Below are 21989 nucleotides of genomic sequence, written 5' to 3'. Positions count from 1 at the left end.
CCAAAAGGGGAGGTGTGGGGGTTGTTCACAAAAGCACATTGTGAAATGGAATACCTGCTTCAAATTGAGGGAGTTCACTTCCCGGTATTTTCACTGAATAGAAAAACGTCTCGGTTTCGTTGCTGCTGATGATAAATACTGCACATGCTACTTTTAGGTGTCCAGTTTAATAAAAGCCAGGATGAATGTGATTATGTATGAGGAGAGCACTGCTGGTATTTTCAGCAGACGATAGTCATGAGTCAAACATGATTGCACATGGCCCAAATATCAAATATTAATGATTGTGAAGAGGCAGATGTGATGTGATGATTTTAATGGAAGACTAGGATAATGTTTCGATGTTGATGTGAAAAATATTTGAATTCTGTACATTGAAGCAAATTCCACTGGATTTTTTTATTTAGCCTATTTAACCCCTGTTGTTGATTAATAATTGTATTTATTAATACAAATATATGTGCTTAAGACCCCTGACAGTGATCGGCGGAGACTTCTCTCTTGTGTCATCCCTACTGTCTGACCCCCCTACATGAAATATAGGAAGCAGACTCCCAATTCCATTTCACAATTCTTTAACAGTTCAACAATATGTTGGTATAGAAATGAAAGCAATGCTAACATAACACTGCTTCAGTAAACAAGTTTATTTCTCCAAAAATGTTTTGTATTTTAGCTTTGGTAAAAGTTAACATCATTTGGTGGGTCCAAGGACCCAAGGAACTGCGGTGTGAAATCGATCGGTAGAGAGAATCTCCAGAAAGAGCCCGCTCCGAACAACGGTAAAACTGAAAACACAGAAAGCTGCATAAACAGCAGAAGTTGAAGCTTAGTTCTTGAAACAATACAACCTGAAGTTACAGGTGGAGAGAGATAAGCACAAAGGGAACTAGTAAGATGTGTGTTCTTTTTTATTTGGCCTCGCCAAAGCTACAGTATAAGAGAGTGAAAATTGATTTGGCATTGAGGGTTTTATGAAAGGGCTTATTAAAGGACGAACTTCAATCTCTACGTTTCCATTTTTCACGCTTTTGAAAACTACTGTGTTCTTCTACTTTCTATTTTCAAAGGTTTGTCATAATGGCCAAGGGCAAAAGCATAGTCAGAAATCCCATTTACTGAAGTTTTCTACAACATGACTGATACAAAATACAAAACAACATTGTGTTTTCTATGGAAGTCATGCCCTGTGGCAACTCTCAGATTCAGCTGACTTGATGACAATTGATCACAATAGTTTCTTATGCTGTAGGCGTGCCAGGTCAGTGCTAGTGGGCGAATTGCATTGTGGTAATTGTAGGAATGGCAATAACAGACTAAATACAGTACAAAGAAAGGGGAATTTGACTTACCCACGCCAAAATGTGAGGTTTATGTAATGGCAGCCATAGACAGTGTGAGCATTAGGGGTGGGATAGACTGCCCCAACGCTCCTGATTTCGTGTATAGAGGGGCGGGTGTATAGAACCGGCGAGAGATTGCGCCTGATCCCATTGGTTCACCGATCTGTCCGTCAACCCCCGCCCCGTTAACACAACATTACGAGCGACGCCCACTGCACTCTGGTCGGTTGGGAAGTGAAACACTTCCTCATACCGAGTACACCGACGCGCTGGGCCAGGCTTTTATTTTTTAGCAAAACTAAACAATAAAAGCCTGGAGATCGAGGCTAGGGGTGGGACGATATGGGTATCTCACGATACGATATCTGTGGCGATATTAGGCCCTCGATAACGATAATATCACGATATTCGATATATTGCAATATATTGCGATATCACGATATATTGCATGAAATTTCACCAACGATATATCACGATAGTCCTATTCAATTCATAAACACTTAAAATAGCACCAAACAGTTCAAAATCATCATTACACAAATACAGAGTCGGAAAAACAACGTATCACAAACAAAAAAAAGTTTTCGGCAGTATATCGATTATTTATCGAGGCACAAAATCTATCTTGAGATCTTTTCTGTCAGTATTGGAAACAAGATATTTTTATCTCTTCAGAGCACAGGTTTCCGCCAGGTCAGGTAGGTTGTTGTGGGCCAGCAATGTGTGAAATTTGCCAACGTTTGCCTCAACGTAGTGCAAATTGCGTGCAAAGTTTCACCGCAATCAGACGCTGCGTTCATGATTTGCGGCAGTTTGTTCAAAACGGGCCACTCCTGCAAACTCAATCTTATCCAATCAGGATGGAATATAAAAAATCAAACTGTCTTGATCACATGACTATAGAGATCTTGTGTACCGATTTGCGTGAAATTTGGATTAAATCTGAAGGAGTAATATTTAAAAAATTGTTTTACATAAGTCAGCATCCTGGTGGCGCTATAAAAGGCAGATGTGAAAAATGCAGGGCAAAGGTTTCTCCTTGGCCTCTAGGGAGTGCGCATACAAAGTTTTACACAGATCGGTGCAGGTGAAAACACGAATCGGCCTGTTGAGGCTGATTTGAACAACATTTCACGGAAATCGCACGCTGTGTTCATGATTTGAGGCATTTTGTTCATAAGGGAGCAATCTTAGCCAATCAGGATGGAGATTAGCTGTTCACAGACGTACACACACACACACACACACACACACACACACACACGGAGGGACGGACAGGGTGCAAAACATTTACTCGGCTATGCCTTAGGCCTGGCGGAGACAATAAGGCTGGGCTACACGTACTCATGTAGCTTATATAGACTTGATGCAGCAATACATGTGTGGTCAATAAAGCACAGAGGCTTTAATTACAAAATGGTCTCATCAACTGTGTTGGCAAGAACACACAGCAGCACTCAGTGTACTATACAGTATACTATAATAGAGCACATTGAGTGCTACTGTGTGTTCTAGAGTAGACTTTATAGAGTCTATGGTGACATAACGACCAATCGGCGAACAGGGACCTTTATAAAGTTGCAGTGATTTTTTTACTTTTCCTAAGGTATAGAGCCCGGGGTCCCCCAGTGCTCTGTGTGTTGGACAGCTCAGATGGAGGAAACACGTGGTGGTTCATTCTTTAAGCCAGACATGATAGTCATCATGCACATTTATTAAAAAATCTTGTGGTGTGTGTGTGCATGTTTAAGATGAGGAGATAATGATACAATCAGTGATGGAAGAAGTACTCAAATGTTGTACTTACTGTAAGTAAAAGTACCAACACCACAATGTAGTCTCAGTTACACGTAAAAGTCTGGTATTAAAAATGTACTTGAGTAAAAGTACAAAGGTATTGGCATCAAAATATACTTGAAGTACCAAAAGTAAAAGTACTCATCATGCAGAATGTCCCATTTTCGATATGCAAAAAAATCTTTTGAAAATAGCCGATCTGCAAGCTCACAACGTGTTGTGAGCTTGTAGATCTGCTATTTTCAAACAGCCTAAGTATAGGGCTGAAGTGGTTAATGTGTGGTTAATGTTAATGTATGTTTTGTAATAATAATCTGCAAAGTAACTATTAACTAAAGTTTTCAAATAATTGTAGTGGAGTAAAAGTACTATATTAGCCTCTGAGATGTAGTGGAGTAAAAGTAAAAGTATTACAATTTGGAAATACTCCAGTAAAGTAAAACCTATTGTTATCCAAAACAATAAACACTGCATGCCTACAGTAAGCGGCAGCGCAATGCACACATGGCCATATCAATTTTGCTTCAATTAATTAAGGATCAAAATATAATAAATAGCTAGAATGATTTTTTTTTTTTTTAAATGGAGCCTAGTCATTTCTGTTCAAGTAGCCTACTGTATGATACTCACCGCACGAGTCTTGCGCATCCACGAAGTTGGCTAATCAGTTGATCATTATAATCATCATTTTGGCTAAACGTTGGCAAAACAGTTGGCTAAACAGTTGGCTAAACGTTTCATCATTATAATCATCCTTTTTAATTGATAAAATAGCCAATCTATCCTCCCTGTATATCCATTGTCCCATGAAATAGTAAGAGAATGAGCACTCGGGTTTGCAATGATAAAACTAAATTCAAGTGAAACCTATAGAATACGATTGCTTCAGTGATTTTACAGACCTTTTTCACCTTAAAGAAAAGCAGCAGTAAGTGCTAATGATATTGATAAGTTAAAGATACGGTATATACGCTTAGTTAGCTGACAGCAGGTGTTTGAATACGATGAACCACACACGTGTGCGTGTGCACCGTCCCACACTTTTAGTGCCTGCATTTTGAGAACACATGCAGCAGTAGCAATATTTATACCATGGATATGCGCTGTATTCGGACAAAATACATTTACTACGAGCACGACTCTATTGCATTTTAGAAAGGGTCCGCTATCCCCCTTAGCAGCCAACCAGAGAGCTCTGCAATACCTCCTCTCCGACGGTCGAAGGCCGACCGAGCAAGTTCGGTCAGCTTTCGACGCTTCCCTACAACTTACGACCGACTTGACAGCGTGCACACCGCCAATTCGACAACAGATATTCGGCCACAGACGCTTTCCTTAAAACTACCTTAAAGAGCTACCTTAAAACTCCTGTAGGGTGAGCCCAGCTTTAGCCGTCTACCTCTGAATGGTCCTGTTGTCTGGCTCAGGAAAGGAAAGTCATGCATTTTCCTTGATCAGGATTGAAATCACTACTGTACCTATTCTTACCAGCTGCATTTGCTTATTGGATCTGAACTTTCTGATTCTCACTCACAATGTCACACTTCCATGCGTTGAATATTTCACATCAGGCCTTCAGAGAGACCCTGGCTTTTATTTTTCCTTTCTTTTCTCTAATAGCTCTCTGCTCAAAAGATTCTCTGGTTCTCTTGTCCCTCCAGCCAGTGAATGCTTGAAAGAAACTCTGTTTGATGTGTCCACCCAATCTATTGTAAGGAGGCATTCTTGCCTTCCTTGTGTGTGTGCATGCTGTCTTTATAGAATCAGGGTTAAAGGAGGAGTTCACCCAAAAAATGACTTATTTTCTATCAATTGTACACCCTATGAAGCCTTGAATCCATGGATTCTTTTTTGTTTTTGTCGCATTCCTAAGCTAATAATTTGATTCCCGTCTCCTGCCGGCTAATGTATCCGGTAGGAGAGACAAAGTAGATTATTTGTGTCTCCTACCGGAAATACACACGGTCATCAAATTATTGTCTTAGGAATGCCACAAAAACAAAAATAAATCCATGAATTCAAGGCTTCATGGGGTGTGTAATTGATAGAAAATAAGTAATGTTTTGGGTGAACTACTCCTTTAACCCTGTAAGACCCGGATATATTTCTACTTGCAAAAAAAATGTTTTAACCTTTCAGATGGTCTTGTAGGAGTACTTAGGAGAGGAAAATATAATGTTTGTTTATTTTTTGTGTTTTGGTAAGTTTTTATGCAAATGTTTCCATATGGAAACGTTGGGTCCATCAGGTAGCAAAATTTCCTATAGGCCATTTTTAAGGATAACATGGCAAATGTGTAATTACTTCACTAAAACAACTTAAGGATTCATTTATATGGTTGATTATTTGGCCTCAGATCAATTATGAATAATATTTGGCCTCAGAACAGTATACATTATGAATAATAACACCAATAAGCCATATTTTTAAATCAATTTTATTAAAACAACAAAATAAAAATCTGTACAATATATGTAGTAAAGTGTAGTGAATGCCGCGACCAAGGAGCCTCTCTACCAGTGGAGCAGATGTGAAGTAGTTGTCTGCGTATATCTTGTAGTTCTGCCTGAAACAACATTTCACAAGTCATACAATACTGTCTGGCAAACCTTGTGTGATGATGATTGCCCCTAAGTGGGCATCATTCCATTGCCCCTAAGTACCCACCACACCTTGAATGAATAATGAATAATAATGAACAACCCCCACAACCCCCAACAAGTACCACAGTGGTCCCACTGTCCTTGTAGTATTGAAAGCAAATTAAACATACTGAGAAATAACAAGGGAATATATTGGTTAAACTATGGTTGAATATGTATTGTTTAGGGGGAGAGAGAAAGTTTGGGTGGACATTTTCTGAGGCTTACTGCTCAAAGCAAACAATTCAGTTTTTGTGAACAAAGGAACCAGCTTGTATGGTTCTGACTGTTAAAACAATGGTTACAAATATCATTGGAAATGAGAAATTAAAGTAAAAATGCACATATAGCCTACTCTCTCTCACTGTTTCTCTCTCTCTCATATATATATATATATATATATATATATATATATAGTAATGCAAAGTGGGGGAAATACACATATAACTGTTTAAATCTATTGTGAAAACTATATATAAGGCTGAACAGGTAGCAGGTGAACATTAGGCCTGTCCTTGTATTTTTTTGCAACCAAGAGGGCCCAACGATTCCAAAAAGAAACAAGTATGAATAATGCTCTAATTTAAATTTGGGACATATATTTCACAATAATAACATATGTACATGTTCTAGACATTGTAATGTTCACCAAAACAAATATTACAGGCATATTACTTACGTTTTTGTGAGGAATATCTTCCAGAGAAAAAAGAGATGCTGTTCCAACAGAGATTTTTCAAGTTGTGATGATTCCCCGCTCTGTGGGAGGTATTTATATGCAAATATCCTGGCCAATGGCATTGTAAGACTAAACAATAGGACCCAATGAGGATTTAGAGGTGAAAAAATAACAGAAAAAAATAATATTTAAACATCTTTCTTTATAAAATATAATTGTTTCCAAAAGGGATCACTGGGTCTTAGAGGGTTAAGGTTAATGGTTAAGGTTAGACATGTGGGTTTAAGTTAGGATTAGAGTTAAACGTGTGTGTGTGTGTGTGTGTGTGTGTGTGTGTGTGTGTGTGTGTGTGTGTGTGTGTGTGTGTGTGTGTGTGTGTGTGTGTGTGTGTGTGTGTGTGTGTGTGTGTGTGTGTGTGTGTGTGTGTGTGTGTGTGTGTGTGTGTGTGTAAATTGAATTAAAGAGTTCTATAGGTACAGCATGAGATTGCGTTAGTAGGACAGGCTGTGGAATTATTCAATACAATCTATCTGTTCCATCTCTCTTGACACAGATAATGGGTTATTATTCAAATTTGGTTGGAAGTGGCCTTGCGAAACATGCTTGTAGTTTCACGGTTGTCGATTCCAATCCCTGGACAAACTCATTTGAATGATAAATTCTATGCACTCCCTCAACAATTAATGGCAAGATGCCCTTGTGCAAGACAGTTGATTGCTCCATGCAACAGTATAAGACTGAGGTTGTACTGGGCAGTAGTGGCCAACAGTATTAAATTGTTATTGCACTGGGCAGCTCCCAGGTGTGAATGTGTGTAATGAAGCTGTAAAACGGTTAAAGGTTTGCCATGTGTCTTGTCCATGCCCAGTTAATTAAAAAAAAAATACATATATTGGGACATTAAGACTGAGACCCTGCTTTGCCCGCAAATGACATAATCGGAATCCTTGCAGATCTATAAGCTAACAACGTGTCACAAAGACTTGCATGTCAGTTTGTAGATCTGTTTTGTTTTGTTTAGTTTAGTTTTTTAGTTTTTTTTGGGGGGGGGGGGGGCACGACTCCGTACTACAGAGTATGTGTGTGTGCATGTGCGAGCGCTGTATCCTCACCCACAACCTGATCAAATGAAATGTAGCGAACACGAGGTGAGGCTATTAAATTGAACTGAAAGTGAATACAAAAAAGATTGATGTGATTTGTATCAAGATACTTTCAGATTTTGTATTTTCTGTATTTTAAATACATTAAATACATATGTTATTATGTCAAGTTATTCTCAAATTGACACATTTTAAACATTTACACAGGTTCATACTGTGGAATAAATTAAATAAAAAACACAATGTGAGACGTCACTTCTACTTCGCCTCTGATTGGCTTGCCCAGTACCCACCCTCAGATCAAATCCCACCACAAATCATTACCAGGGCGGGTCTTGAGACGGACTTCATATCACCTTGCCTCAACTAGTGAATGAAGCCTCGTGGAAATGTCCTTATGCATTAAACCCATAAGTGGTCAGACAAGCCTAATAATTGATTATGAATGAATGAATGAATGAATGAATGAATGAATGAATGTTTTATTTCCGTGTCCGGACAATTTCTTTGACCCATCCCACATGGGATTATCAGACACATCAATCCCAAAACAAAAAAAAACAAAATTACAAACATTCCAGTGTACACCCAACCAGCAACTCATATATACCTGCACATAGAATACACACACATTTACAAAAAAAAATTATCCATTATAGGTCACCCTTCTCCTTCTATCCCACGCTTTATAAAGAAACTCTGAAAATGCAAAAACATGGAAAAAAAAGAAATTCAATGAAGGCACCATTCTCATAATCTATCAGGTTTAGATCAGGGGTGTGGACTTTTTTAAACAGTATATCTCTCAGGTCATCATACAGGAGACAAAACAAAATAAAATGGATTTCATTCTCCACCTCATTCAAATCACAATATTCACATATTCTATCCTCCTCAGCTATGCCTCTATATCTTCCCGTTTCAATATGTAATGGCAGAATGCCACATCTTATCTGCGCACAAAGTGACCTCCGACTTTTTGCCAAATTATACAAAACATAATTTTCACATTTATAATCTTTTTTTAAAAGACTATGTTCTTAATTTTGGCTTTTGCCAAATGTCTTCTAACCAGGTTTGTATGCATTTTGCACGGATTCTGTTTTTAAACTCCTCCACATTCACAGTTGTTCTTTGGAAATAATGTTCTTCCAGACCACATTCCCTCAATACATCAAAGATCTCAGAGGCCCATTCCCCTTCTCCAGACAGATCCCAGTAAAAAAAATTGACTAGCCACCCTATTGGATGGCAGACACAGCAACCTGTTCCAGAGACTCACCATGCTGGCCTTCCATCTAATTTCACAGGAGTCCCACCCCATATCTCCATTAAATGCTGCGATTGACGCATACTTATGTAGTCCCAAAAAGAATCGAATTGCCCGATTCTGGACACGTTCATTTAACTGAAACCTTTTGTACCCCCAAACCCCCGAAATATAATCTAAAATGGGACATACACATGTGTGATACAATTTAGAGTACGTAAGATAGCCCATGTCCTTCAACGTTTTGCCTATTTGCCTATGAGGCCTCCCAATGATTATGTGTGATGCTATGTGTCAGTATCCTGGTGTCAGTATCATGGTCCTGGTGTCAGTATCCTGGTCAGTTATCATGGTCCTGCTGTCAGTATCCTGATCCTGGTGTCAGTATCCTGGTCAGTTATCATGGTCCTGCTGTCAGTATCCTGATCCTGGTGTCAGTATCCTGCTGTCAGTATCATGGTCAGTATCCTGGTATCAATATCCTGATGTCAGTATCCTGGTATCAGTATCCTGGTCAGTATCCTGGTATCAGCATCCTGGTGTCAGTATCCTGGTGTCAGTATCCTGGTATCAGTATCCTGATGTCAGTATCCTGGTATCAGTATCCTGGTCAGTATCCTGGTGTCAGTATCCTGGTGTCAGTATCCTGGTATCAGTATCCTGATGTCAGTATCCTGGTATCAGTATCCTGGTCAGTATCCTGATGTCAGTATCCTGATGTCAGTATCCTGGTATCAGTATCCTGATGTCAGTATCCTGGTATCAGTATCCTGGTCAGTATCCTGGTGTCAGTATCCTGGTGTCAGTATCCTGGTGTCAGTATCCTGGTATCAGTGTCCTGGTATCAGTGTCCTGGTATCAGTGTCCTTGTCCTGGTATCAGTGTCCTTGTCCTGGTATCAGTGTCCTGATGTCAGTATCCTGGTATCAGTATCCTGGTATCAGCATCCTGGTCAGTATCCTGGTGTCAGTATCCTGATGTCAGTATCCTGGTATCAGTGTCCTGATGTCAGTATCCTGGTATCAGTATCCTGGTATCAGTATCCTGGTCAGTATCCTGGTATCAGTATCCTGGTCAGTATCCTGGTATCAGTATCCTGGTATCAGCATCCTGGTCAGTATCCTGGTATCAGTATCCTGGTATCAGCATCCTGGTCAGTATCCTGGTGTCAGTATCCTGGTGTCAGTATCCTGGTATCAGTGTCCTGATGTCAGTATCCTGGTATCAGTATCCTGGTATCAGCATCCTGGTGTCAGTATCCTGGTGTCAGTATCCTGATGTCAGTATTCTGGTATCAGCATCCTGGTCAGTATCCTGGTGTCTGTGAAGTACAGACTTAGGGGCAGCTCTGTAGGATTGTGCAGTGGAGTCTCATGCCATAGTTCTTGTTTAGCTTTTGACGATAACAAGGTCACTCTGGCCTCTCTCACACACATGAAAAAAAACAAATTCTCCAATATGTGTATTCAGGCAGCATTATTATCCTATTGAATTTATTTTAGATTAAACTTAATTATTACTGTGTTGTAAGCAAATGCCTACATTCTCAACCCACTTTTTTTCTCTCCTTTCAGGTATGCAAAGGCGAGACTCAACCACTATTTTGAGAAGAAGGAGAAATATTTTGGATTGACTGAGTTAAGAAACAGAGTGTAGATGTGGGGCAAAACACAAGTAGTTAAAAATCTGTGCCACTTTACAAGCCCAGACAAGAGCTCAATGATACAGAACGCGTAGCGTACTCTCTTGCTCTAATTGTCCGGCATTAAGTTAAAACCACTACAGAGAAGTAGGCATTGAATAAGATTCTTGAACCTTTCTTTTTTTTTCTCTTTATTGTGTGTTGCTCTGTCTGTTATTTCAGGCTATAGGCTTCGTTAATCTGTTTTGCTATCGCAGTGATTTTTCAAATATTTGTTTTAACCACGCACCGCGTGCCGATAAGCCTATTTGGCAAATTGAGATAGCTGCTCGTGCCAGAAGCGCATTAATTGCTCCCACATTTTAGCCCAGTCGCACAGCCACAGTAACTGAGGATGGATCATAAAAGCCCCATAAGAGGGTTATTTGCAGGCTTATTCAACTCTGCTGGAAAAAAAATACAACTGTTTCCACTTCGGTCCACTTACAACTAGTGTATTATTTCAAGATGATGATAACACAGGGATTTTCTGTTTTATTTGTACTTAGTGAGGGCTAGGTCCCTATTGTTGTTCAAGTAGAGAGAATGTGAAATAGATTAACCCTGTATAATTGTAATGAAGTAGATGATTGGGTGTGTATATTAAACATGTCATTTATTGGAACTTGTATAGCGCCTCACAGTATGAGTTCATACATTGTTGGTGTGCAGGGTAGAGTCCTACTGGGAATTGAACCCCCCAACCTTGGCCACCATTTTAATATGCTTTACCCTGCTCCACAGGGAATGGAACCCTTAACCCAGATGGTGTTAGTGCCATGCCCTGTCCAATGAGCTACAGTACACAGGTAATGGAGCACTTTCCTCAAGTGCTATGCAGTATGCTCTTTACATTGAGTTCAGCAGCACTCAATCCGTTGGGTTTAGCAGCTGCCCGCTTCTGAGAAATACTGTTGTCATCAATTTAACCAGTCAGAAAATAACACCCAGGTGCTAATTATTGTACAGTATCTTAATTAATTTGCTCTTAATACCGGTGCCTGCATTAGGTTAAAAAGAACTGCGAGCTTATTATAATGCATTAGCTGAAAGTACTACTTACCAGTGTGGTTATGTGTATGTATGCATAATAAAAACCTACCATGGTCTATCTACCTTTGTCTGATGTATACAGTAGCTGCTTGTATAGGGAAAGAAATGGAGCAGGGAATATTGGCCTAAAGACACACATTGTCTATCAGTATACTTGTATAGTTAGTCAACAGATTAGAGATATTATGTGAAATGGACGCAGATACAATGCAGGGTAGGTGACATTGAGACCTCTTGCACTCTGTATAATTGCATTAGTATGTCCTCTCTGAGGCAAAAAGGGTCTGTCATTGCAGGAACGCTTCCCAATGATCATGTCAGGTCAAAAGAGGAGGGAAATGGCGACAATGGTGTTCTTTACCTTCCTCAAAGCTACCAGTGCTCTATTCCTGATTATCAAGGCTGTGCTGATTTCTCTGAGTCAAGCAATCCCAAAAGCTTTGCAAAGGGGCATTGTTCGTTAAACATAATATTTAATTAGCGAGCTGATGCACTTACAGAGAACCAAGGACTTTGATTGAAAAAGGAAAAAAATGGCCTTTTGTCCATTGACCATTTTGTTCTCCTCAGAAAAGTGCTGTAGAAGTTTCTTCTTTCATTTCTAATTGCATTAAAAAGGAAGTATAGACCTTTATCCAATGTTTCAAAGACATTGAAAGACAGGCACAACTGAAGCAAGGAATTTCTGTGTATATGTGTATGCGTGTGAATCTATGTGCGTGTGTGATTTTCTTTTATTCAGCTTTGCATTTAGCTTTTTAGTTATTGTTGAAGTCTTCCCAAGGCTGACCCTTGGAATTCTAATTACTATCTTTCTCTTTTATACGGTATCTTATATACTCAACTAGCTTCACACAAAGAATAATTTATGTTCAAAACAGAAAAGGAGCTGAAAGGAATTTATTTATTTGTTTTTAAAAAATAATTCCAGTTTGTGATGGCGCACAACTCGCTCAGCATTCACCAAGCATACTGTAAAAAATCACACCCAGTGTGAAGTGGGCGGTGTGGTCATCACAGTGATGGAAGCTCACTTTAAAAAAAAAATGGGATTAATTTGTATCAGTCACCCACTGACAATCACAACTAGACATGCTTTACCATTTAACCACTTATGGCTTAAGCCCTACAGCAATTGAGAGCCTGTAGATTGGCTATTTTTGGGCTAAGGTTTGGTGTAGCGGGAAAAAAGGAAGGGACCTATATAGACCCGTGAGGGACCCCGGTCAAAGAAATATACAATATACAGCTGCATTGGGAACTCCTTTTATGGTTTTGGCTGAGTCACAGTGAAGGCCCTCCCTTAAGCCAATTTTAATTTAAAGATAGGTTATTCTTTTATCATAATGCACATGAATACTATAATAGTAATTTCACCTCAATGTGTCTAGCTTTTCATCTCTGTCTTTTATGATCATTCATCTTGTGTTTTATCTCACTAGACTGTTGTCAGTCACCTCTTGTATCAAAAGTGCAAGAAGTGATTGTACATCATAGATCCCGGTAGCGTGCAACCATGACCACACTGTGTTTTAATGAATAACGTAGTCCCCATAATCAGACACTCTGTGGCTTTGATGCCCGATGGAGAGAGAGAGAGATCCCCTCGAACATGTTTGAAGGGCCTACTCTTTGTAATAACAATTTATAATTCTCTTGATGGTTAAAAGAACATGATTTTGGTTCTAGACAGTTAAACATGTTTGTCTTTCCTTTGAAATTTGAAAGTAAATTTGCCCTGGAGGGGACTCTGTCTCAAGTTGAGTCTTTCATAACAAAAGTCCCCCCCCCCCACACACACACACACACACACACACACACACACACACACACACACACACCAAGAGCGGAGTGTGTTATTAAGCCATTACTGTAAGCATAATAATGTAAAGGTGAACTCTGAATACATGTAATCAGAGTTACACCAATCTCTCTCTGGCTTGAAGAAAGAATATAGTGACAACTTTCTGCTGACTCTCCCTTTACCTCTTTGTTCTCTACAGCATGTTTATCAGACAAGAGACAATTGTCAGTAAGGTGTGTAATTGAGACTTTCCTGAAGAAAGCAGTCATATTCACACCAAGTGCCTTTTAAATAAAAAAAGATAAATGGTAAATGGCGGCGCATTTATATAGCGCTTTTATCCAAAGCGCTTTACATAGATTGTGCATTACATTCACCCATTCACACAAACATTCATACACAATTAGGGGTTCAGTGACTTGCTCAAGGACACTTCGACACTAACTCAGGGGGGCCGCCCACTGTCTTTTTACTGTCCTATTACATTGAACTCTATGAGAAACTGCCAAAAGGAGTCTGCATAGCGGCTGTCACTGGTCAGAACGGTGTCTTTTCTGCCTTTATTCAGATAGTACACAGAAGTGTGACACAATTTTTTATCTATGGTCAATATTAAATGTAACCCCTGAGCAGGCAGGCAGGCTCTATTAGCTCAGTGGTAAAGATTTCAGCACTTGCGCAGGAGACCCGGGTTGAAATCCGGGGTAGAAGAGGAAAGTTACGTAGTGCAGCTTTAAGGACTACATTTTCTCCACACCACTGCACATTTGCAATATCAAGCTCTCAGGTACTGCAACACCGGGCCACATATTCCAGAGAATTTTACCGGGCTATCGGACAGTTCAGGAAAGGTTCTTATGACGTGGACCGCTTTTTATCAGCTATCCAATCACAACTGTACACACAAATGGAAACAGTGCTGCTGTCCAAGCTTGATCTCTCTCTATATGCCCCAATGTTGGGGAGGCTACCACTCTTGACTACCTGTCAGTCAAGAGTGGTAGAAATAAATTAGGCAGACAGGAGCACATTAGAAGACACCAATGTGCTAATTGTGTCTTAACCCATTAAGACCTGGAACGCGTCTGTGTCACTTTTTGATTTGAGCTAAAATAAGCATTATTTTACACTTTGGCTATTCAAAAATAGCAGATATACAAGCTCATAGTGCGGCACCGAGTGCCGCGCTATGAGCTTGTAGATCTGCTATTTTTGAAAAAAAATGATAATGTCAGCAAATCTTTGAATAAATATTCTTTTAAAGCGAACATTTGTAACTCAAATCTTTGCTTCTGGGGGTCCCTGGAACAAAATATTTTGAGATGGGTGTTGGCGGCCAAATACATATCATTTTGGGGGTCCTTGACATGAAAAAGTTTGAGCACCACTGATATATAATACAGTTGGGATTTAGGAGACGTTTTCAGAATCGGCCTCAGGTCAAATGGGTTAAATTAGGCAGACAGGAGAAACACAGACATCCGTTGTCTGTCTGACAGTGTGTCTATAAAAAGATAAAAGATTGATAAATGTTTAGGCGATCAATTTGATTGTTCCTCAATCTTTATTCATTTCACATCTACACCTGCTGGTTTAAAAGGTGCAAAGTGTGAACATACCTTAAGGTAGGAAAACCTTAGGGTCCTGGTGTCTTCTAATGTGCTGGGCAGGGAGTAATGTATCAGAGCAAGAGATGTATTTACATTTCATGATGATTCATAATGTTCTCGATCTATTTGTGAGTTATCTGACTGAACTCTGACAATGTACAACAGGTACTCGGTTCTATGGGTACAACGGATGTTTCATAATTGGAGGGTCATGCATTCCCAACAGGCGTTGTACCCAACGGGCATCGACCTAGTCTCAGTTAATTCATACGCAAGTGCTGCAGTGGTTTAGCAAGCAAGCAGCAGAACTAGCTGCCACTATGGGGTTGTAATCTTCTTCAAGACTCTCATAGACCCCATTAAGCTCATAACCAGCTTAGAAGACTACTTCGCACTGCTGTATTGCTACATGAATGCTAATTTCTGTATCTGCAAGCAACCAAACCTGTATCCCACAGCATTATGCTAGCACTGCAACTGACAGCGCACAGTGGAGCTTGCTAATCAGTTTCTGCAGTGGGGAACAGACCAGTAAACACACACACACCACGCAGGCAAGCATGGATGCATACAAACGCACACTCAAACACAAAGGGCGCCAACACAGACACTTGCACACATGCTGGGGTGTTGAAACACACAGACACACATACAGATTCAAACATGGACGATATGCCAATTTGCAAACAGCTAAACGTACATCCTACGGAAAATGAGAGAGGAAAAGGAAGTGTAAATCATGAGGCCTTATTTAACGAGATTAAGATGGCAGCAGCACAAATATGATTTCAAACATGCCTCCCAAGAGCTACAAACGCATGCTAGTGCACACACACACACGCACACACGCACACACGCACACATGCACACATGCAAATACATTATACAAAGTCACAAACACACACATCCACAGAGACGCACATCCCTACACACATAAAGACACACACAAAGCAGTGTGTGACAATCCTCCCGGCGCCCCTGGCGGGGTGACGCTACAGTCAATTTGGGAATTACAATCAGATTTATGATGTGGCTGGATATGGCTGACTTCTCTGTCTCCCTCTGTGTTAAGGCTGGGGCTGGCTGCAGCTCGTACAGGCGCCGCGCGCTACACCACAGCACGCACACACACACACACACACACACACACACACACACACACACACACACACACACACACACACACACACACACACACACACTTGCAGTATGGGTATATGTGCACAGATGCCTGCAAGCATTCATGCATGCATGCATATCCACACACACATGCACACGCACAGGGACAAAGTCATGCACATTCATGCATAGAAATGCATGTGCATGTATAGAAGTGCACGCACACAATGGAACAATAGGCCACATTTACCGTAATGGGCTATACCAAAATATTAAGTGGAACAACTTGACTTTGGAAACAGAAAAGCTTTTGTTGGAAACTATTAGATATCTGGAAAGACAGAGTATTTCACAGGGATGAAAAAACAATAATTACACAGCAATACCTGTGACTCTACATGTTGTATTACTTTGTACTGTATGCTACTTTGCTGTATTGTGTCGTACAACTCAGTAATTGGTTCTTAAATTGTCTGCTGTAGGTAATAGACCTTTTTACAGCAGACACGCTGTTGTGTGACAGATCTTATTGTGTTCCAGCATACAACACCTGTACAGTCACTGTAACTTGCAGTTAAAGGAGAATTTCGAGAATTACCTTTTTTTATGATGTTATGATATCCTAGGACGAGTGGTACAGAAGAAAACATTCATAACTCCATCCCGGGTCCGCCGCAGCTAAAAACCTGCACCTATGGGACTTGCTCTAAATCGCGTATTTTAATAGCTTTTTTTCCCCCGTTTTTTTTTGCTGAGATCTGATGTTCATAGTGAGAGAACACTATGCAATGTGATTTTCTTGAATGCACTCCACCGGAAGTCTAGCTTTCGCGAGACTTCCGCCGCCCCACCGGAAGCCAATGTATAAACCATTAAAAAAATCTATTCCACACTATGTTGTCCAATGTAAAATCTTTTTTTTTATGTGTCCAATGTAAAAACGATAATAAAAATAGCATGCTACACTACAGATGCGACAAACGAGCTCTTCAGGCTTGCCTTATCTTATCCTGAAAGGTCACTGAAAATGCATTTTCTTTCACTGATTCGCGCCTGATTAGCCTTGCCAAGTCCCCTGACTTGCCAACAATGTGTTAAAAAAATGTTTAATATACACACCCAATCATCTACTTCATTACAATTATACAGGGTTAATCTATTTCACATTCTCTTTATAATAGGGGCCTAGCTCTCACTAAATACAAATGAAAACAGAAGATCCCTGTGTTATCATCATCAGTGGACTGAAGTGGAAACAGTTGTATTTTTTAGCAGAGTTGAATAAACCTGCAAATAATCCTATTTTGGGTCTTTTATGATCCATCCTCAGTTACTGTGGCTGTGTGAGTGGGCTAAAATGACCCCCCCCCCCCCCCCCCCTGTATGCGTTTACATAGGCCTACACACTGGCCAATGAGGGCATTGTGGTATACTTAAATTAGGCTTAGTTAAACAAATTAGTAAAAAGTTTAAACAGACTTTGACAAAACACACCACCATAGAGCATAAATGAAAGAACCACTTTGTAAGGAAAATCTCAGTCTTTATTTTTTTTATTTTTTCTGATTGTCTCTCTCACCAAGTTGCACTGACACTTTTAGAGCCAAACACTGGCTAATAAATACATGAAATGTTAAAACGCACAACTGAGTCTCAAATACAATACTCATCACAAAATAGTATGTGTATGACAAAACAATCCGTTTTGCTTCCGTTACGGCTGAAAAGAGCGTGAAGTTTGACCTTTCGAGAGATCAAAAGGTGATATGACCCCTTCTTGAGGCAGCACTATAGCTAGAGAAACAAAATACAATTTCTGCTTAAATTAATGAAATGTGTGTTTAAAAAAATGAATAATGGGAATTTTATTTGAGCCTGGTGTGAGTCTTCTTCAAGAGTCCAAAAACGCGTGATTTTGTCATGTTGTAAACCAAACGACAACTTCACATTAGTCAATACTTAAAAAAGAGTAAACAGCGTTTATATCCAGTGCTTTCGGAAGTGTGTGACATTGAACAGAAAAGTGTGTGCAGAAGGAGAAGGCGAGCAGTAAGCTGGTCTTTCTCCTGTGATTAAAGCCGAAACAAACTAACCAACCCCCAGCATAGAACCAAAAGAAAGTTTTAAAAATCTGATTTGTGATGGTCATACAGAGACGTACAAAATTAAACAACGCAAAGAGTTTAATTCCAAAATAGGATAGCCACCACTTTGTACTTTGCACTATTAATTATTGTCAGTCCTATTTTATTTATTAAACAATACTTTCATATTTGCATTTGTAACATTATATTGTCCTAAGCAACACGTCACTATGCTGAATTTTTGACATTTTAGAGATATTCAGGAATAGAGATATTCAGGAATAATATAATGATTTTATATTCCCCCTTGAGAATTGATATAATTCCATTTTGGAACAGAACTCTTCATATGTACCAGTTTAAACCGAGAGCCCTGAAACCCATCTATGTTGTAGGGACAAGGATATCCAAAATGGAAACACATTTTCAAATTGGAGAGAGGATGGTGAACGAACACACACACACACACACACACGCACACGCACACGCACGCACACGCATGCACGCACACACACACACACGCACACACGCACATACGCACACACGCACACACACACACACACACACACACACACACACACACACACACACACACACACACACACACACACACACACACACACACACACACACACATAAAGTGTTTCTTGGCAAAATAATAATGACATTTTGAGTGAAACAGAAGTAAAAAAAAAAAAGGAAAAAAAAGAGCCCATATGTAGTGAAGTGCTGGCTACTGGTGAAATAGGAAAAGTCTCACTTAAGACCCTGGAGAATATAGCACTGTGCTCTGACTGCGGTGGTCTCCATCAAAGAGTATGTTATGTTTTGTCGTCCTCATTCTACTCTTAATAATAATTTACTTTAAAAATATACACACACTGTAGAAAAAGAGATACCTCTCCCCAAAGACCAGGCCTATTTAGGACATTAATGTTAGTGTATTGAACACTTGGAGACACATACATTTTTGCAGTGTTGCAGAGTGGGTATTGAATGAGTTTATAATAGAAGATACTTTTCTGTACAGTGAAGGGTCCCCAAACTAAAAATAACCCTGTCGTGAGGTCACTCCTAAACCCCTTTACTATGGAACCAAAACTCTGATCAATTTAAACACACCTTTTAAGACTTGTCAATTCGTATAGTGTCTGAACAGAAACTGATCAAAAAGAATACATCTCTATCAACTGTAGACTCTGGGTAAACAGCCTGATTTGAGAGGGGTGGTTTGTTCATATATGGGGGGCAGCCACTCAAATCAAAATGTTGGCGGTTCGGTTACAGTACAAAGCTAAATACACTGAAAGATTTCAGAATATTTGGCCTCAAGGAAGTATGGGTGATGTAACTCTGACAGTACTCACTCAGACAGAGGGATCTAAAAGCAATAATGTGACCGGTCAAATTGCCTGACATTGATCTGGTAATTGCCCCTCATGGTTGGAGTGGGGGTGCCAGAGATAAACTCCCTGAGCTTTGTGCTAGTAGCCATTGTAGAAAATTCATCTCTCTTGCATCGGTGCTACTTATTTCTCGAAGGCTATACGCAAAAGACCAGATTATAGTACTGTAATGTCGTAACACGGTTTCTCAGCAGTGCCTCTCCACCAGCGAATCCATTGCAACTTCCTGTGTGGCTGAAAATAATAGCACAATGCAATGTCCTTTCCAAACAATTCCTCTCGTAGCAGCAGTGAGCGAGCATGTGGTAACACGCTGGGGAACTTCTACAACAGCTACACCTGTACCTGTGTTTGGGGCTGGGAGGGGAGCCAGCAGATACCGAAAAGAAGAAGGAGAAATCATCTCGGATAGAAAAAAAGAAAGTGATTGTATAAGACTTTTTTGCAGCGTTGGAAATTAAGACTACAACATCCCAAATGAATGTGAGTGAATGTGGCGGTATGGCACATCATAATGTCAAAACTGTACAACCTGTGGGTAATTTGATGATGATGATGAAAATAATAATAATAATAATAATAATAATAATAATAATAATAATAATATGGGATAAAAGGGAGTTTGGCCTCCCTTTGTTTCATTTAAAAAAGAAAACACATTCACAAGCTGGCACATCATACCTGAGCAGGGATATTTTTCTTTAAAAAAAAAAACATCATTTAAACAGTAATGTTATGTAAGCAGTTTGTCAGAAAACAAACAAGAAAAAGTTGTAGATGCACAGTTCTCGTACGAAACAAAAGAAAGACCTACAAAGACTACAAGAGCTATGATTTATATTAAAACTTTTCTTCCTCAAATTTCAAGTTCCGACAATCCAGAGTTTGTACAGGCGTCAGAAAAATAAAATAAAAACAGTCTATTGAGCAGGGAAAAAATGAAAAACCCCACAAAAAAAAGAAACATTAACAATAAAAACGTAAATCACACCTTTAAAGAAACATTTTTAAGACCAAATAGCTGTTGAAGACCAAATCCAGATGCTTTCAAAAAATTCTGTGCATGCTCTTTCACAAACCACACGTGTTCATCGCTCGCTTAGTTTTTTTTCTCATCCTCCCTCTCGCTTTCTTGCTTCTCTATGTTCTGTAACTCTTACTCGCTCCTGTTACGATTGTCAAGGTGTAGAGTCACTTCTATGTTCATTGTCAGTCAATAATCGCAGGCTAGGCTGTGTTCCTTGGTTTCATAAAAACGAACGTCAGCGCTCCCTTATAAGCGAATCGGGATAAAGTGTTAAAACGCTCTCTGGGCATGCTCAGTTGTAAATCCATACAATCCCACCCGACCTACAATGGATCGGCCAGCGAATGACAAAGGCCCCGAACGCCAAAGTCTCGAAGTGAAGCGCTCCGTAGAGTCTTATGTGAATAAACTTAATAATAGTCTCAATAATAAAAAGTGTCTCTGAGGAAAACAACAACAACTTTTTTTTCTCGCTCTTCTAAGTTGTCCAAACTATATGCCGAGCTCAGCTCAGTTGGCGCTAACGGCCTCCCGCGTCTCATGGTCACTGCTATAGTCCGACTTAGGCTCGTCCTCAAAGTCCTCGTACATGTCCATCTCGTCGTCCCCCCCATTGGCGGGGTGTCTGGCCAGATCCAGGCCGACTCCACCCCCTCCGCCTCCGCCTCCACTACCACCGCCTCCGATCCCCACCGTGCTGGGCTCCATCTTGATCCCGTACGTGCTCTGGATGACGGGCACGGCCGGCTCGGGGCTGACCGAGGCGCTGGAGCAGTCGGGCGAGGTCAGGCGCGGCGACGGCGTGGTGGCCGCCGTTGCCATGGCGATGGCCCCCGGGTAGACCCCGCCCCCGACTACGCCGAGACTGAGACCACCTCCTCCTCCTGCGTTGTTGCTGAGCGAAATGGGCGGCTGGGGCCTGGTGGGCGCAGGTTGGATTGTGGTTTAAAGATTTAAAGAGGGATGATGCAAGGGGGAAAGAGAAACATTGGGGATAGAGAGAGAAAAAGGGAGGGAGTGAAAGAGAAAAAAAGGTGAAAGATAGAGGGGAAGTGAGACAGAAGGAGGCAGAGAGAGAGATTTACAATTAGCTTAAATTCCTAAACACATGCATACTGCAGCTGTGCAAATGCAAAGCACCAAGGGAAAATGTCAGTGACCACACAATGTAATCAATGTTCTTGTCATGTCAAACATCATGTAGAACCTATTTTTCATAAAACAGATTACGAAAAATGACAGAGACGTAGGAGCGGAGGTCTATAAAACAGATCTGTTAATGCTACAGTACAGCCTCCTTAAAAGCACATTAATTCCTCTCCATTATCAGTTAAGTTTAGCAGCAAGCGATGTGTCTCTCTGCTACTGCAT

At 40.3% G+C, this 21989-nt stretch overlaps 2 protein-coding genes across 2 annotated transcripts in view; one reads left to right on the top strand and one right to left on the bottom strand.

Moving 5' to 3' along the window:
* LOC308092158 (ethanolamine kinase 2) overlaps positions 1-10490 on the top strand; it is a gene marked incomplete at both ends in the record, with an annotated part of 30649 nt that extends 20159 nt beyond the window's left edge. The window contains one exon of the mRNA XM_080438011.1: positions 10409-10490. Within this exon, the coding sequence (XP_080294137.1) occupies positions 10409-10490 (82 nt within the window). The remainder of the gene's footprint in view (positions 1-10408) is intronic.
* A 7148-nt stretch (positions 10491-17638) lies between these two features.
* LOC308092157 (transcription factor SOX-6-like) overlaps positions 17639-21989 on the bottom strand; it is a 152377-nt gene continuing 148026 nt past the window's right edge. The window contains exon 15 of the mRNA XM_080438010.1: positions 17639-21537. Within this exon, the coding sequence (XP_080294136.1) occupies positions 21129-21537 (409 nt within the window). The 3' untranslated portion in view covers positions 17639-21128. The remainder of the gene's footprint in view (positions 21538-21989) is intronic.

This window comes from Gymnoscopelus braueri (genome assembly GCF_963280865.1).
Source record: "Gymnoscopelus braueri genome assembly, chromosome: 9".
Lineage (NCBI taxonomy): Eukaryota > Metazoa > Chordata > Actinopteri > Myctophiformes > Myctophidae > Gymnoscopelus > Gymnoscopelus braueri.
The sequence above is the reverse complement of the archived record's forward strand: the minus strand, read 5'-3'. Positions and strand labels throughout refer to the sequence as shown.